Genomic DNA, 17331 nt, shown 5'->3' on the forward strand with positions numbered 1-17331 from the left:
CAGCTCCGGTCATGATCCTGGTGTCATGGGATTGAATCTGGTGTCAGGTTCCCTGCTCAGCAGGAAGTCTGTTTCTCTTTCTCCCTGCCCCCGACCCCCACTTGTGCTATCTCTCGTCCTCTCTCTTGCTATCTCACAAATAAATAAACAAAATCTTAAAAAAAAAAAAGGTTGGCAGAGCCAAAGTAGGAAATGCCTTGAGGATAGCAGGAAGGAATATCCTGAGTTTGGTACTAGGGATACTGTAGTGAAAAGTACACACAGGGTTTCCTTCCTCATGTAACATACATTCTAATGAGGGAGGCAATCAGTTATTTCATAATTATTTATTGAGGGCACATTGTGTGCAACTTATTATTCTAGATACTGGGAATACAGAAAAGAACAGAACATACACAAATTCCTGCCTTCAGAGGTGCCTGGGTGGCTTAGTCAGTTAAGCATCTGCCTTTGGCTCAGGCCATGACCTAGGGTCCTGAGATCAAGCCTCACACTGGCTCATTGCTCAGAACACAGTCTGCTTCTTCCTCTCCCTCACCCTCCCTCTCCCTCTGCTGTTCCCCCTGCATGTGCACTCTCTCTCTTTGTCAAATAAATAAAATCTTAAAAAAAAAAAAAAAACCTGCCTTGGACTCCTGGGTGGCTCAGTTGTTAAGCATCTGCATTTGGCTCAGGTCACAATCTCAGGGTCTTGAACCCAGCATCAGGCTCCCAGCTCGGCAGGAAGCCTGCTTCTCCCTCTCCCACTCCCCCTGTTTGTGTTCCCTCTCTTGCTGTGTCTCTCTCTGTCAAATAAATAAATAAAATATAAAAAAAAAACCTGCCTTCGGACAGTACATTTTTCAAGTCAGTTAATAAATAAGTAAATAACAATTAAATGCAAAGAAGAGAACAAATATGGTAATAAACAGGGTAGCACTAATCAAATTTTCTGTGATGATACAAATGTTCTATATTTACACTGTCGCATAGGGTAGCCAAAGCGACATAGGGCTCTTGAACACTTGAAATATGAATATTGCAACTGAGGAACTGAGTTTTTCATTTTATTTAATTTTATTTTTTACCCATCCCCCACCACCTTTAATTTTAATTGATTAATTAATTAATTTTTTGAGAGAGAGTCCACACGCAAGAGTACGTGTGGTGGGAGAAGGTGAGAGGGAGAGACAGAATCTTAAGCAGGCTCCATGCCCAGTGCAGCGCCAAATGTGGGACTCCATCTCCCAACCCTGAGATCATGACCCGAGCCTAAATCAACAGTTGGATACTCAGCCTACTGAACCACTCAGGTGTCCCCTCAATCTTAGTTTCCATGGGTTTATTAATATCATCATGGATTTTTTTTAACTCTCTCCTAAAACTGATTCTTCTCTTGGTTCTAAGGGAGTTGTTAATAAAACTCCAGGAAAGAGAATTCCCTGCAAAGGTCTGACTGGATCTGTTTACATTCCAAGCCCACTGTGGACAGATGATGGTATGTGATGGTTGACCCAAGGATAGAGTCAGTTTCATTGGGACCACATGGATCACCTGATTATTAGGAACTGTTGGATAGGGAGATGGATAGATATTGAAAAGGCAGCACACAAATGAACATTACAGTCTTGCCATTCAAATTGTGGTTCATAGACTAGGAGCATCTTTAACAACTGAAGCGTTTTAGAAATATAGCATTTCAGCCCCCACCCCAACTGAATCAGAATTTTCATTCTAAAGTTTCCTTAGGTATGTCCTATGCATCTAAAAGTTTGATGAGCATTGCTTTACACATCCAAAAGTTCTGATAATCAGGGAGAATATCCAGGCTGGAGATACAACTTAAAGCTGTAGTTTTAGAAGACATCACCTAGGTCAAAGGAGAAAGTATCCATAAGAAGACTACACCTAGGGTAAACCCTGAAGCCCTCCAACATGTAATAGTCAGTAGAGGATGAGGCATCTGAGACCTATAAAGTGTAACGACTGGCATAAGTGTTGCATCAGGTGAGCTGGGCATCCTGAAAGCCAAGAGAGGCATGTGTTTCAAAAGGGTAGCATTCATGTAAAATGTTGCTGAAATGTTGAGTAAAATGAAGATAAGGTTTGTCTTGGAGGTTTTTGATGACCCTTAGAAAAACAGTATCAATGGAGTTTGAAGAGTGAATTAGAGGTGATAAAACAAGTGTAGACAACTCATTCAAGAAGTTTTTAATGCGAAAAGAAATCTAGCCGTAGCTGGAGCTGCATCAGAGGAAAATTTTGCTTTAAGATAAATTTGTATTATTTTTTTAAAGGTTTTATTTATTTATTTATTTGTCAGAGAGAGAAAGAGAGCACGCATTAGCAGGGGAGTGGCAGGCAAAGGTAGAGGAAGAAGCAGATTTCCTGCTGAGCAAGGAGCCGGATGTGGGACTTGATCCCACGACTCTGGGATCATGACCTGAACCAAAAGCGACACTTAACTGACTGAGCCACCTAGGCGTTCCAGTAGTCTTATTTATTTAATTTTTTTTTTTAATCCCGTGAAGAGGGAGAAATTGATCATTCAAGTTAGGAGATAACTGAAGAAGTGAAATTCTTGAAAAAATGAGAGATGGGATCCAGACTACAATGAAGAGGAATTTGCCTTTTAAAGGGGCAGTAATATTTCTACCCTTCTAACTGGAAGGAAAGCTGGAAAGGTTGCTTCTGGTTTTCTAAAAGTAGGAAATATTAGCAGAGAGTGATTTGAGAAAGGGACTGTAGAAGGTTTCAGAGGGAAAGAAGAAGGTATGAAATAGTTCGTGAGCTTATTAGAGAACAACAACATGATCTCTCAACAGTGTAAGGGACCCTTTTGAGGTTTGTGCCCAGAATTTAAAGTAAAAATAGGGACGCCTAGGTGGCTCACGTGTTAAGCATCTGCCTTCAGCTCAGATCTTGATCCCAAGGTCCTGGGAGCAAGTCCCACACTGGGTTCCTTGCTCAGAAGGGAAACTGCTTCTCCCTCTGCTTGCCGCTCCCCCTTGCTTGTACTCTGTCTCTCTGACAAATAAATAAGTAGAATCTTAAAAAAAAAAAAAAAATCAAGTAAAAACAATCGGCTAAAGTGATTTCCTTCAAGTACATTCCTAGTGTTGGAGAAGAATTAGAATTATTCTTTGGGCTTTCTCAGAATTTCCCTTCCTTCACGGGTATAGTGCTGCATAACACACGGATCCCGGCTGTTCTCAAGTGCCCACTAGTCGGATCTAATCTCCTCAAATCGCCCCCCTTACTGGAATTTTCCTCCTGGACCAGCTTCTAAACACTCTCAGCCCTCGCAAGACACACCTCCAGCCACCAGGGGCCGTAATGATGTTCCACGCAGCCGGAAGGGAGTGCGGCCCAGCGTGGCGTCGGCGTTTCCGCTTTGCGCCGGCAGCGCTCCTCTCGCGCTCTTTACGACGGAGCCCAGGGAGTAGGCATTTCCGGCCATTCATACGCCTAGTTTTTCGGACCTGGGTAGTCGGGTTTTGTGCACGATCCCACCGAAACAGTGACGGCCCCGCTAGGATGAAGCTCGTAAGGTAAGGATGTAGCCCAGGGGTGAGGGCTGTGATGGTTTGGGTCGGGAGCGGGAGGCCAGACTGCCCAGTTGCGGGAGGCGCGAAAGCCGCGTGCGCGCGCGGCCTGCTAACGGCCTCCCGCGCTCGTGTTCCCGCCCCATCTTGGCCGCGTCGCTGCGGGCTCTGGAGCTAGAGCTTCAGACAGGATTGCGCGCGGATCCCGCGTGTTTTCAGACAAGGGTACGTAAGAGCCTGGCGGTTTCTTCCCACCCAGTGTTTTAAGAGGTCTTAACGGTTCAACGCCAGGCTTTCAAGTTCTACTCTCAGTTGGTTGAAGATGTTCATTTCGTTAGAACTCGTGCGCTTGTCTGTATTACTTTTTTGGGCAGTCGCAGGTCTCAGGACCGGCAAATATAACGAAGTGTAGGTTCCCTGAGAACGTGGCAGGTATAAAGAAAAATTGTATGCATTGCATTAAATTAATGAGCTTTTAAAATGTATTTAGAGGGGCGCCTGGGTGGCTCAGTGGGTTAAAGCCTCTGCCTTCGGCTCAGGTCATGATCCCAGGGTCCTGGGATCGAGCCCCGCATCAGGCTCTCTGCTCTGCAGGGAGCCTGCTTCCTCCTCTCTCTCTGCCTGCCTCTCTGCCTAGTTGTGATTTCTCTCTGTCAAATAAATAAAATTTAAAAAAATAAAATAAAATGTACTTAGAAGCTACGGCGGTTTATCTGGAAATAATGAAACCTATTTCCGAAACGTTTTAAATCAGGATTGGACATCTGATTTCATTAGGGTTTTTTTTTTTTTTTCCGTTTGTGTTTTGATAACTCCTGAGATTTAAGATTAGTTAACTCACATGTTCGTTCAAAATAGGACTTTAATTCAGGAAAAAATCTCCCAACGTGAGGCAGAATCAGTTTACGCAGATAATCGCTTTTCTGTTTTGTGTTTAAACTTCATCGGTTAGTTGAGCCAACTGGTTTACTGATTTGAGTAATTCATTCTAAACTTGCCGCAGATGTGGTTTTGGTGTTTTTCCTTGAGGCGGAGCGCCTGAACATAGAGGAGGTTTCTTTCTTTCTTTTTAAGATTTTATTTATTTATTTGACAGACAGAGATCACAAGCAGGCAGAGAGAGGGAGAAGCAGACTCCCTGCTGAGCAGAGAGCCCGATGCGGGGCTCGATCCCAGGAGCCTGGGATCATGACCTGAGCTGAAGGCAGTGGCTTTAACCCACTGAGCCACCCAGGGGGCCCATAGAGGAGGTTTCTGATTAAGTTAGAAGTTACATGTGTAGCTAGTCTCTTGTCTCAGTCAGGATTTGTCAGTTGAGATCAATCAATTATTGGGCACCTATTACACTGTATGCTGCTAATGGATTTTTTTTTTTTAAGGTGGGTCCTTCTTGGAATTTTCTTTTTGTGAAGACAGGTAGATAATTTCTAGGATGATCGAAATAACATAAAACCCTCAATTTGTATTCAGAGTTTATAGGGAAGGCTTTAGGTTAACTTATAGTCCATTTTTATTTGAACTGTAACTTTGGAGAGAAACGCCCCAGAATTTAAAGTATGTTTTTGCAATTTCTCAACAGCCGCCCGTCTGAATACTTATGGTTAAGTTTTGTGTCAGACTCTTTGGAATCAGGTGGTCACATTTAAAGATACTGCATGTTGTGACACAGTTTTCCTGAAAACTTTAAAGGTTATACTGAATCTTGTTCTGAGTCTTAGTAGAAATAAAATTTCTTCTTACTGGAGAATGTACTTTTTGCTAAGAAAGTAGGTATTTTGTCTAACTGGTTTGCACTTTTGGTTGACTTATTTTTGTATGATTCTTGGTGGCATGATCATCCTTACTGTCACTCTAAACATAAAGACCTTTGACTTGTCTTTAACATCTTTCTTGATAATCTGATGAATTGCCAGGTTTTCACAATTTTAGCCATTTTAGTACTTGTGTAGTGTCTTGTTACGGCTTCAGTTTGCAGTTTTCCTAATGACTAATTATGTAGGACACTTTTCACCTGCTTATTGGCAATTCATGTATCTTTGTGAAGTGTTTGGTTTTGATTGTGTTTAGCCATTGAGTTGTAGGAATTCTTTATATATCCTGCATACTAGTCCTCTGCCAGTGTAATTTCTCCCAGTTTGACTTGCTTGTTCATTCCTTTAATAACTTCTTTTGGTGAGCAGAAGTTTATTTTGAGGAAGTTTTATTTTACCAGCTTTTCTTTTTATGGTTATTCTCTGTGTACCTACATTTTTACTTACCCTCAAACCACAAAGTTTTCTCCTATATTTTCCTCTTAAAGCTTTATGATTTCAACTTTAATGTTTTGACCTGTGATCTATCTTAAATTAATTTTGGGAAGTGGTGTGAGTTATGGTTCTAGGGTCATTTCTTCTACATAGATTTCCAGTTACTCCATTATCTTAGGGAATATAAATCTCTTATTACCATGGATTTGTTTTTTGTTTTTTTGTTTTAAGATTTTATTTATTTGATAGAGAGCACAAGCAGACAGAGTGTCCAGCAGAGGGAGAGAGAGAGGCAGGCTTCCTGACAAGCAAGGAGCCCTATATGGATCTTGATCCCAGGACCTGGGGATCATGACCCTAGCCGAAGGCAGCCGGTTAACGGACTGAGCCACCCAGGCGTCCCTACCATGGATTTCATCATTTGTTGAAAGGCTTTCCTTTGCGGATTGGAGTGTTTTGACAGTCCTTTGACAGTCCCATTGGCACCTTGTAGAAAATTAACTGTATAAATGTGGGTTCATTTCTAGATGATATTCTGTTTCATTGATCTATTTGTTGTTCCTGTGTCTTGATAACTGTAACTTTAACCTGTGTCCTGCTCTAGCTATCTAACTTGTCTTCCAATGTCAGTACGACCCTGGTGCTCCACTTCATTGATGAAAAGCCTTCAGTAGCTTTTTAACAACTTGGGCTATCCATGAAAGGAACCTACCTAACTCTTCTGTATTCATTTTCTGGGACTTAATAATCCATTGGTAGAGTAGCTATAGTTTTTCTTCATGTTGTGCTATTTCTTACTCCCAAATCTTTGCTCTTGTCGCTTTTTGCAATGTATTTCCAAGTTTACAGACTTCTTACTAGAAATTCACTAAGCTCTGACTCCCTCCTATCTATGCTACATTATGTTCCTGGCAAAAGCCTGCTCATATATCTATTGCTTTTTAAATTTAGTTACCTTTAAATATCTTCTATGTCTGTTCTTTCCACTAGAGTTTAAGCTCCTAGTCATTCATTTTTAATCCTCATTGCCAAGCACAGGGACTACCACATAATGTTAAATATTATTTGTCAAAGAAACATCCTTGAACTTGGTGAAATGTATTTTGATTCCTTCAGAAACTATTTTTGCTTACTTTGGTTTTCCTTTTTACTTCCATATGGTAGATTGTTTAATTATTAAAACGTTTTATTTTTACTTCATTCCTGTTTCCACAAATGATTTGAACTTCTATAAGAGTTAAATGTTAGGGCACCAGTGGCTCAGTCAGTTAAGTGTCCGACTCTGGATTTTGGTTCAGGTCATGATTTCATTCCTGGGATCGAGCCCCACATGGGGTTGCCAGCTCTGTGAAGAGTCTGCTTATTTCCCTCTTCCTCTGTGCACGCATGCTCTCTCTCTCTCTCTCTCTCTCTGAAATAAAGTAAATGTTCTTTAAGAAAAAGTTAAACCTTATTACTGAGGGGGATAATAAAAATGTTTTTTAAATTAATTAAGCTATATGCCCAATGTGGGGCTCAAACTCATGACCCGAATATCAAGGGTTGCATGCTCTACTTCCTGAGTCAGCCAGGTGTCCTAAAATGAAAGATTTTTTTTAAAGATTTTATTTATTTATTTGACAGAGAGAGTACACAAGTAGGCAGAGAAGCAGGCAGAGAGAGAGGAGGAAGCAGGCTCCCCGCTGAGCAGACAGCCCGATGTGGGGCTCGATCCCAGGACCCTGGGATCATGACCTGAGCCGAAGGCAAAGGCTTTAACCCACTGAGCCACCCAGGCGCCCCTAGATGAAAATTCTAAGCTAATATAGTTATAAGTGATTATTGAATTGAGAGCATAAAGAATTTTTTCCAATGAAATAAAACATTAATGGTTTGTTAAGAGAGACTTTATTTTCTTAACAACAAATATGAAAAGGATTCAATACATGGATTTTTTTTTTTAAGATTTTATTGATTTATTTGTCAGAGAGTGGGGAGAGAGAGAACACAAGCAGGGGGGGCGTCAGGCAGGGGAGAAACAGGCTCCCCACCGAGGAAGGAGCCCGATGCAGGACTCAATCCCAGGACCCTGGGATCATGCCCTGAGCTGAAGGCAGATGCTCAACCAACTGAGCCACCCATGCATTCCTATGTGGATCTTTATATACAACGACAGATTAACCTTTTTTTTTTTTTTTTTTTAATTTGGAACTTGATATGTCTGTCCCCCTTTATGATGGCTGGCTGTGCCACTAAGAAAGTGGTATTTTAAGATTATCTTCCCTTTTTTTTTTTTTTTTAAAGATTTTATTCATTTATTTGACAGAGAGAGACACAGCTAGGGAGGGATCACAAGCAGGGGGAGTGGGAGAGGTAGAAGAGGGATTCCCGCCAAGCAGGGAGTCTGATGCAGGGCTTGATCTCAGGACTCTGGGATCATGACCTGAACGGAAGGCAGATGCTTAATGACTGAACCATCCAGGCATGTGCACCCCCCCACCCTTTTTAAGATTTTATTTACTTGACAGAGAGAGAGAGGTAGTAAGAGAGGGAACACAAGCAGGGGGGTTGTGAGAGGGAGAAACAGGCTTCCCACTGAGCAGGGAACCCCTGTAGGCTCTGTCCCAGGACCCTGCCAATCATGACCTGAGCTGAAGGCAGATGCTTAAAGACTGAGCCACCTAGATGCCCCATCTTCCCTTTTAATCTTTGAAGGATTTCGGCCAACTGTTACCCAGTGCCTTTGACACCCAAGATTAGATATAAAGGTCTTGATCCTTGCAGTAGTCTAATGGGGGAGAGAAGTAGGTGATTCGACATGTACCATTTAGTGTGATGCTAGGATAGGGTGTACAAAGTATGTATTACAAGTTTTTACTATAAATTATAAATTCCTAATTTATTATAAGTTAGAAATAAGAACTATATCATTGGATCATATTGCAGGATTATTGTTCATTTTCCTGTATGTGATTGTCTCATTAAAAAATGAATGATGAAGTACAGATGATACAGTGAAAGTATAAATTGTGTGGGGACACTCCCACATAAATGACAACTTTTTTTTAAAGATTTTGTTAATTATTTGTCAAAGCACAAGCAGGGGAAGCAGCAGGCAGAGGGAGAAGCAGCCTTCCCCCTTGAACAGGGACTCAATCCCAGGACCTTGGGATCATGACTGGAACTGAAGGCAGATGCCCAACACACTGAGCCACCCAGGCATTCCTAAATGGCAACATTTTAATAAGTTGTGAACCTTTCAATTTTTCTTTCTCTGAAATATTTCATAGTAAAAAGTTGAGGGAAAAGAAGAGACTAGATGAGGTGGGGAATGGATGGATTATTTAGTAAACATTATTGAGGCATCTGGCTATCTAAATGAGGGAAAAAATAAAGGCGGATTTCTTCTTCATGTTGCACAGAAAAGAGTTGAATTCCAAGTGGGTTAAAACTCTATAAACAGAAAAGTAGAAGAGGGACATCTGGGTGGCTTGGTCAGCTGAGCCTCTGACTCTTGGTTTCGGCCTGGGTCATGATCTCAGGGTCGTGGGGTCAAACCCTGCACTGGATTCCACCCTCAGCGTGGAGTCTACTTAAGATTCTCTTCCTTTCCTTCTGCTCCGTTCCGTGTGTGCATACTTTCTCTCTCTGTGTCTCAAAATAAATAAAATCTTTTAAAAAGAAAACTAGAAGGAATAAGACCTTTTACAGTCTTGTGGTGGGAAACATCTTGAACAGTTTAAACCTGAAAAGTATTCACAGATTTAGCAACCTAAGAATGAAAACCACAAACTTGAATGGCTGTGGAAATTTGGTAGAAAATTAAAATTTTTTTGACCTAATTGAAAATCTGTAAATAAATAAAATTTCCTATATTCATGAAAAGATGTTCAATCTTAGGGTGCCTGGGTGGCTCAGTAGGTTAAGCCTCTGCCTTCGGCTCAGGTCCTGGGATTGAGCCCCCTCATCGGGCTCTCTGCTCGGCAGGAGCCTGCTTCCCTTCCTCTCTCTGCCTGCCTCTCTGCCTACTTGTGGTCTCTATCAGTCAAATAAATAAAACCAAAAAAAAAAAATGTTCAATCTTACAAGTAAAAGGGAAAAGAGATTTTTTTCCCCCTGTAGAAGTGATGAAAATTTAGACGATTGGTAGCATTATTGCTAAGGATTTGCATAAATGGATTTGTGATAAACATACATGTGTATTTAAACTGCTGAATGAGAATTACAGGGCATAGAAGTTAATAAAGTTATGACCCAATTTGCATAAAAACATATATACCCTACAAGTGCATATAAAATGGTCTAGAAGAATCTCATACACATGGAGGGGGGTTAGAAAGGGAGACTTTTAGTCTATTATATATAAAGGAAGCATGTAATTTTTTGCTACCAGTTATAATTTTTTCTTTGTACTTTAGCGAGATAGTTGACATGTAGTATAAGCTTAAGGTGTACAGCATAATGATTTGGCTTTTGTGTATTGCAAAATGATTACCACAGTAAGTTTAGTTAACATACATCATCTAGTATGAATACCAAAAAAGAGAAGGGAGAAAATGTTTTTTTCTTGTGATGAACTTTCAGGATCTACTCTCCCCCACCCCCCAGGATCTACTCTCCTTAGCAACTTTCATACGTACCATACAGTAGCATTAGTAACTATAGGCATCATATTGTATGTCACATTCCTAATATTTAATTTGCCTTATATCTGGAAGTTTGTACCATTTGACCACTTTCATACAATTTCTTAATTTCAGTTGTGTGGATTATAATGATTTTAGGATCTGTATGCATGGATTGGAGGTTAAGCTGAATAATGGTTTAGAGAATCAAATGTCCAAATGACAGCTTTTTCTTTCTTTTTTTTTTTTTTTTTTTTTAATTTTATTTATTTGTTGGAGCACAAGCAGGGGCAGCAGGCAGAGGGGGAAGGAGAAGCAGGCTCCCCGCTGATCAAGGAGCCTGATGCTGGGGCTCAATACCAGGGCCCTGAGATCTTGACCTGAGCCAAAGGGAGATGCTTAACCAACTGAGCCACCCAGGTACCCCTGACAGCTTCTGATATTACTATGCTCCTTCATAAATATTGAGGGTATAGTTCAAGGAAAGCTGAAATTGTTGTCAGATTATTATTACGAATTGATACAGGTAGCATCTATAGCAGATGTTGAACATTTAGAAATTTCACCCTTTGACTTAAAAAAGATGTAAAATGTTAAAGGTGAATACTTTTTATTCTGTTCCCACTGTTTTTTAGATTTTTGATGAAATTGAGTCACGAAACTGTAACCATCGAATTAAAGAATGGAACACAGGTCCATGGAACAATCACAGGTATGGAGATTAGACGGCTTTATAGCACCTTTTTTTTCCCCTGCCTCTTCCACCTTTAAAGCCAGAATTCTATTTTGGTGACTTAATGAACATTATTGTAGTAGACATCTCATTCTTTTTGCTTAGATTATTTCATTGACCTTAAGCCTTACCTTAAGTACTTATGCTAAGACCAAACTGAATTCCCCAGGTTATCCTGTGTGTGACCCTGTTTTCGTTTTTAAAGCCTTTTGTGCTTTTTGCCTGTGTGTATTCCTCTACCTAGAATGTTGCATCTTCCAAAGTACATTTTACTCTTTTTTAGAATTTTGTGTTCTCTATTAGATTGTAAAGTCCCTGAAGATAGAGGATGGGATTTTCATGTTTGAAATTGGTTATTTGAGAGTATTTTCCTTCCTTCTTTCTTTCATGTCTGACTCTGTTTTAATGATACTATATGTATAGTTTAAGGCTACTGCCTTTCTTCATTTGTAGTAGGTATTCCCCGTAAAATTGCAAAAGAATTGCTGAGCCAAGTGAATGAAAATGCTATTTTAGTATGTGGCCCAGTCTCTGAAATATTTAAATCATAAGTTTATAAATAAGTTTTAACATGAAGGTCCAGCATCTGAATAAACCAGGAGAGATATATAATGTTAAACTGACTGATTTGAGTATACTCATGTTTGCAACAGCAATTGCTTTGAAAAGAAATTGGTACAATATAAGGTTTCAATATTGTATGGTCAGTAACTCTGTGCCACTGAGGAAGTATAATTGCTATTTAGAATGGATTTGGGGAAATTTGAGAGAATTCGTGTTTTCTGACCTAATTTCCTAGGAACAGAAATTAACTAGATCTTTAGTTAATCCCATTTGTTGAGATAGATTGGTAAAGGCTCCAGTAATTGGGTATATCTAAGATAATGCCATATATTTATGCTAGAAAATTGTGCTTTTATTTTGCAAAATCTCACACTAAAAACAATGGGAAAAATAGTGTGAGGCAGACCATTAAAAACTTGTGCAACTTAGTAGTTAAAGTATTAACAAAAACAGTAGCATTCCTTTAAAAAAGCAGTTAAAAAGACATGTTAAATTTCTAGTAACAAGGAAAATACTAGAGTACATATAGGACTTTATATTTAAAACAAGGCTTATAGCTTGGTGGAATGAGGCATAAGGAAGTTATGGAGATAGTGAGAGAACCATCCCTAAACATTGCTAACCCTAAGATCAGAATACCTGGGCACAGTGGGAATGAGTCAGGTATAACTCAGGGTTCCTCCATGGCTTGCTGCATTCACATCTGTATGCATACTTAACCATGCAAAATATTAATATGCTGGGATAGTCTCTGAAGGAAGGATTTCTGGTTTATACTGACATTATTCACCCATTAACCAACTTGCACTGTAGCAGAACAGACGTTCTTTTGTATTGTTTTGTATTACGGTATTTACTGTGGCTTGATAGATAAACTGATTGCCTTCTTTATCATACTAATAATTGGCTTTTTTTTTTCTCCCCTCTAGGTGTAGATGTCAGCATGAATACCCATCTTAAAGCTGTGAAAATGACTTTGAAGAATAGAGAACCGGTACAGCTGGAAACACTGAGTATTCGAGGAAATAACATTCGATATTTTATCCTACCAGACAGCTTACCTCTGGATACACTACTTGTGGATGTTGAACCAAAGGTGAAATCTAAGAAAAGGGAAGCTGGTAAGTTTGAAGGATTATAAACATGTTTATGAATGTATTTTTATCCTTTGATCTTACTCAAAATATAAACATTGTGGGGCGCCTGGGTGGCTTATTTGGTTGAGCATCCAGCTCGTGGTTTCGGCTCAGGTCATGATCTCAGGGTCATGAGATTGAGCCCCGTGTCAGCCTTTGTGCTTGGCGGAGATTCTACTTGAGATTCTTTCTACCTCCCTCTCTCTCCCGCCTCATGCGGCTACTCGTGCATGCTTTGTCTGTCTCTAGTGAATAAATAAATAAATAAAATCTTTTTTTTTTTAAAGAGAGATAAACATTTATGAACTTTTTTTGTTTTCTTGATTCCATGTAATTGCCATGAGTGCAATTTATTAATAATTATTGGTGTTGCTGTTAAAGACAAGCCATTTTTTGTCCCTTTGCGTGGCCTAGTCCCCCTCCTTCTGTACACTTGGAAAGATTTGGGATTTGACTCTTCATTCCTGTTATTTTGAAATTTCTTGATGACTTGGCATTGGGTCTTTGCTTGCTCTCCCTGTGTTTTCCTCCATTTTGCTGTTTTGGCTATTTGGTGGATCATCCCCTTCAACACGGATATTCTTGCCTTTAAAGCTAAGAAATATTCTTGTATGGCTTTGATAAACTTCTTTTGTTCTTCCTGGAAGTCTTAATAATTGGGTCTTCTGAGTGATTGTCTAAGTCTTTTCTCTCTTTTTTTCCCCCTTTTTTTTTTCCGTTTTCTTAGAAACTTCTTTGACTTTAACTTCCAGTCTAGCGTATAGTTAATCTTCAGGCCTCCTGTTCTGTGATAATTTTTCATAGAATCTTGTTCTCTATCTGAAAAATACTGGATAGGATATAAACTTGTAAGATATTAGTGCTTTTTCCTTAAGTTTTATTTTGTACTTGGCGTTGTTTTCTTGGGTTTCTCTTTTTATTTGATCTTTCTGTTTTTTTAAGTTGTTATTTGAATTCCAGTTGACATACAATGTTATGTTAGTTTCAGGTGTACAACATAGTGATTCAGCAATTCCATATGTGGCCCGGTGGTCATCATGACAAGTATACTCCTTAATCCACATCACATATTTCACACATCCCCAATCCCCCTCCTCTCTGGTAATCATCAGTTTGTTCTCTTATATAGTTAAGAGTTTCTTGATCAAGAGATTTCTCTCTCTCCCCCGCATATTTAGTCTCTTTATTTGATCTTTATGTTGTAGGCTTGATTTGAGTATCTTATACTTTGGCCATCTATTATTTAACAAGAACTCTAAGAAGAGAATTTCTGGGAGGGGAGGCTGGACTCCTGAGTTGGTGAGTCTCACTGTAGGGTAGTTCAGAAGTGAGTTGGCCTCTTCACTGAGGAGACTCAGAATTTCAGGATCTAGAATCATTTCTGGAGCTTTTCAACCCCGCCGCTCCTCCCCAAAAATGATTCCTATCAAATACATGCCTGGCAGCCAGCATATTATAGGAGCAGAGCAGGAGAAAGGGGCTGGGTGTTTTGTAGAAGCTCACTTGATACAGTGATTTTGAGACTTTTTTGCCTTGCACCCACACTAAGAAATATACTTTGCATCATGGCCCATTTATGCATATAACTGAAACAAAAATCTCGGGAAGAATTACTTAGTCTTAATACATGCAAATCCTGCTATGTTTCTTTTGCTCTTTTAGTTAAGAAAAAAATTTTAGGGGTACCTGGGTGGCTCAGTTGGTTAAGTGTCTGCCTTTGGCTCAGGTCATGATCCTAGAGACTGGGATTAAGCCCCACACTGGGCTCCCCACTCAGCAGCGAGTCTGCTTCTCCTTCTGCCCTTCACCCTGCTTGTGTTCTCTCTCCCTTTCTCTCTCTCTCAAGTGAATAAATCTTTAAAAAAAAAAAAAAATTTAGGTTGTAGCCTGTAGCTTGAAAAATGTAAATTAATTCCCTTTTCCCTTCCCCTCAGTTCTCTGCCTTTTGCTGCTATCCACTTTGCAGTTATTTTAAGATCCGAAGCCTTTCTGTTTCAGTGTCTTTAAGTGTGTTTTACCTTTTCTCTCCTACCTCCCTGTCAGGGAAGTAATCATTAGCTTTGCAAGGTGGGGAGGAGAGGACTGACCAGTCTTGGTCCACATGTTTGTTAACCATTTTGTTTGTTTTCCACCCCCTGCTTCATCTCACCCTTGACTTTTAAGGTCATAGGTCTTCTTAGAGTTATTCTTCCTTTAACATTTACAGTTGTTAGTCTACTTTCTGGCTTAAAAAAATCGTTGAAATTTTTCAAGCACTGTATTCCCTCTGTCCTTCTCTTTCCTTTTCTTTATGGGTATTTACCGTTTTTACTCCTTTTCTGTTACGAGTAGTATTTCAGAAGGAATTGGAGATAAATGTGGTTAAGCTGCCTTATTTTAACAAAAGTCCTAGACTTACTCTGTTTCTATGAATGACAAGTTTGGCAACAGTGTGTAGAAGTTTAGAATGTGACTGACATGAACTTCATGTCAGGATTTTTTTTTTAAATAATCATAGCTCTCTGAAGGCTGAAAATAGGTTCTTTTGAGAAATGAGTTTTCTGTCCATCTAATATTTAAGTAGACTTAGGAGACCAGCTGACACAGGGATGTCGCTATAATGATTACAATACTTTGTTTTGATTGGATCAAATGATTTAAGATTCTGAAGAGTCACAAGGTGGCGTGATGTAATGTATTTTTTTTTTAAGATTTTATTTATTTATTTGACAGAGATTACAAGTAGGCGGAGAGGCAGGCAGAGAGAGAGGGAAGCAGGCTCCCTGCTGAGCAGAGAGCCCGATGGCGGGACTCGATCCCAGGATCCTGGGATCATGACCTGAGCCAAAGGCAGAGGCTTTAACCCACTAAGCCATCCAGGCGCCCCATCTTGATGTAATGTATTCTAAACTTTCTTAGCTTTGAATTAACTTGCTTGGATCCTATTCAGTAACCAAAAATCTAGCACATGGTGTTCATGTTCTATTCTCTTGTTACCTCTTCCATCCTGTGTAAGGTTCAGATCATTTGGATTTTATTTTGTGTTGAATTTGAGACGTGATAGATATTTTAAAATGTGATGAATTTCTCAAATCAAGTGGAAGAAGCATTTAATTGTCTTTGTCAGCCATCAGTTTTTGGTTCTGCATGGTAATGTGTTAGGAAGGATGCCTGTGAGGTCACATTTGAGAGAAGCTGGGTTAAAGTTTTCTTTCCTGTAGTTGCTGTTTGGAGGCCCAGGTAACAATCCGTGCAGAAGAGAATTAACTTTGCTTTTTCTCTCTTCTTAGTTGCAGGAAGAGGCCGAGGCCGAGGAAGAGGAAGAGGACGTGGTCGGGGTAGAGGAAGAGGGGGTCCTAGGCGATAATGTCTCTCAAGATTACTATTTCAAAGTGATACATAATTGGGGATGTTTTTTGTACAGGTTTTGTTTGTTTATGTCAGTTTTTAATAAACATAAATGTAGGACAGAGTTGTCTGTTGACTGTCAAATTAAATTTTAATGGTTCATTTGTATTCATGATTATTTACGTAGTAAGAGCTAAATATTACTACTAGGCAAATCCAGAATAATTTCATTCTTAGATAAGGCTTTTAATGTTTGAACTAAAATTTTTTTTATGAATGTATGTAGAATATATACCTATTTACTTCACATGCACTGAATATGCGTTTTGTTGCTTTACTTTGATTCCATTCTATGGAACCTACCTATGAGTGAAATAAGTTCTTTTTGGTACTTCAGAAACTAATGTTCTGTGGGTTGGTGTCTAAAATTGATTCCCCTTCCCTGAGTTTTACTTTATGGAGACTTGGGTATTTAGTAAAAGCTGATAGTCTTTTTCCAGTTCAGGAGTCTTAGACTTTGTTCTCATTAATGGATTTTTTTTTTTAAGGTTCTCAATAGAACGTAATTTTATATTCTCTTGAGTTGAAACTGCAGATAACAGTCACTAGATATCATTTGTGAGCTGTGTCAAAACCTGTTAATGTGAAATGTACCTGTCAGTGGCTCCTTTATCAAGTACTTTTACAAGAAGTCCTTTAAGAACAAAAAGAAAAAGGCTTACTTTGATAGCAAAATTGGATTCTTTCCCAATTGTTAGTAAGGATTTTAAAAAAATTATTGCAATTGGTTAAGCTTAGAGAAAAATACCTCTCACTATGCGCAGTTCCTTGCAGAGCTTACACCCTTTATTTTTATGCTAAGGAAAAAACCCTGAGAATTGGGGGGAACTAAATAAATCTGTATTTACATTTAATCATGTACATAGGGTTTTTTGTTTTTTATATATGAAGGTAATTTTCTGCAAAGATTATATTAAAAGGTTTAGGCTCCAGTAAAGGGTTACATAAGTTTAGAGATAGAAAGTGCATTTGTGTGTGCTGTATCACAATCTTTTCCATCCTCAGATCAATGATGCCACAGGGTGGAGAGCAGACTTTTAAGGCAGACAGAACATATTTTGCACACGTGAATAACCATGAGTTGACTTCTGCCCTCATGGAGCTTACAGGCTAAAAGGGAAGCCGAGTTAAACGTGA

The 17331-nt window shown here is 39.4% G+C and overlaps 1 protein-coding gene across 1 annotated transcript; it reads left to right on the forward strand.

Annotated features, from left to right (window-relative positions):
* Window positions 1-3388: 3388 nt before the first annotated feature.
* Window positions 3389-16825, forward strand: SNRPD1 (small nuclear ribonucleoprotein D1 polypeptide). Its single transcript, XM_046026092.1, has 4 exons — window positions 3389-3530; window positions 11010-11086; window positions 12601-12792; window positions 16077-16825. The coding sequence occupies exons 1-4, from the start codon at window positions 3517-3519 to the stop codon at window positions 16151-16153; spliced, it is 360 nt and encodes a 119-aa protein (XP_045882048.1). The 5' UTR covers window positions 3389-3516; the 3' UTR covers window positions 16154-16825.
* Window positions 16826-17331: the final 506 nt, after the last annotated feature.

The sequence above is a fragment of the Meles meles genome, chromosome 12, assembly GCF_922984935.1.
Source record: "Meles meles chromosome 12, mMelMel3.1 paternal haplotype, whole genome shotgun sequence".
Classification (NCBI taxonomy): Eukaryota; Metazoa; Chordata; class Mammalia; order Carnivora; family Mustelidae; genus Meles; species Meles meles.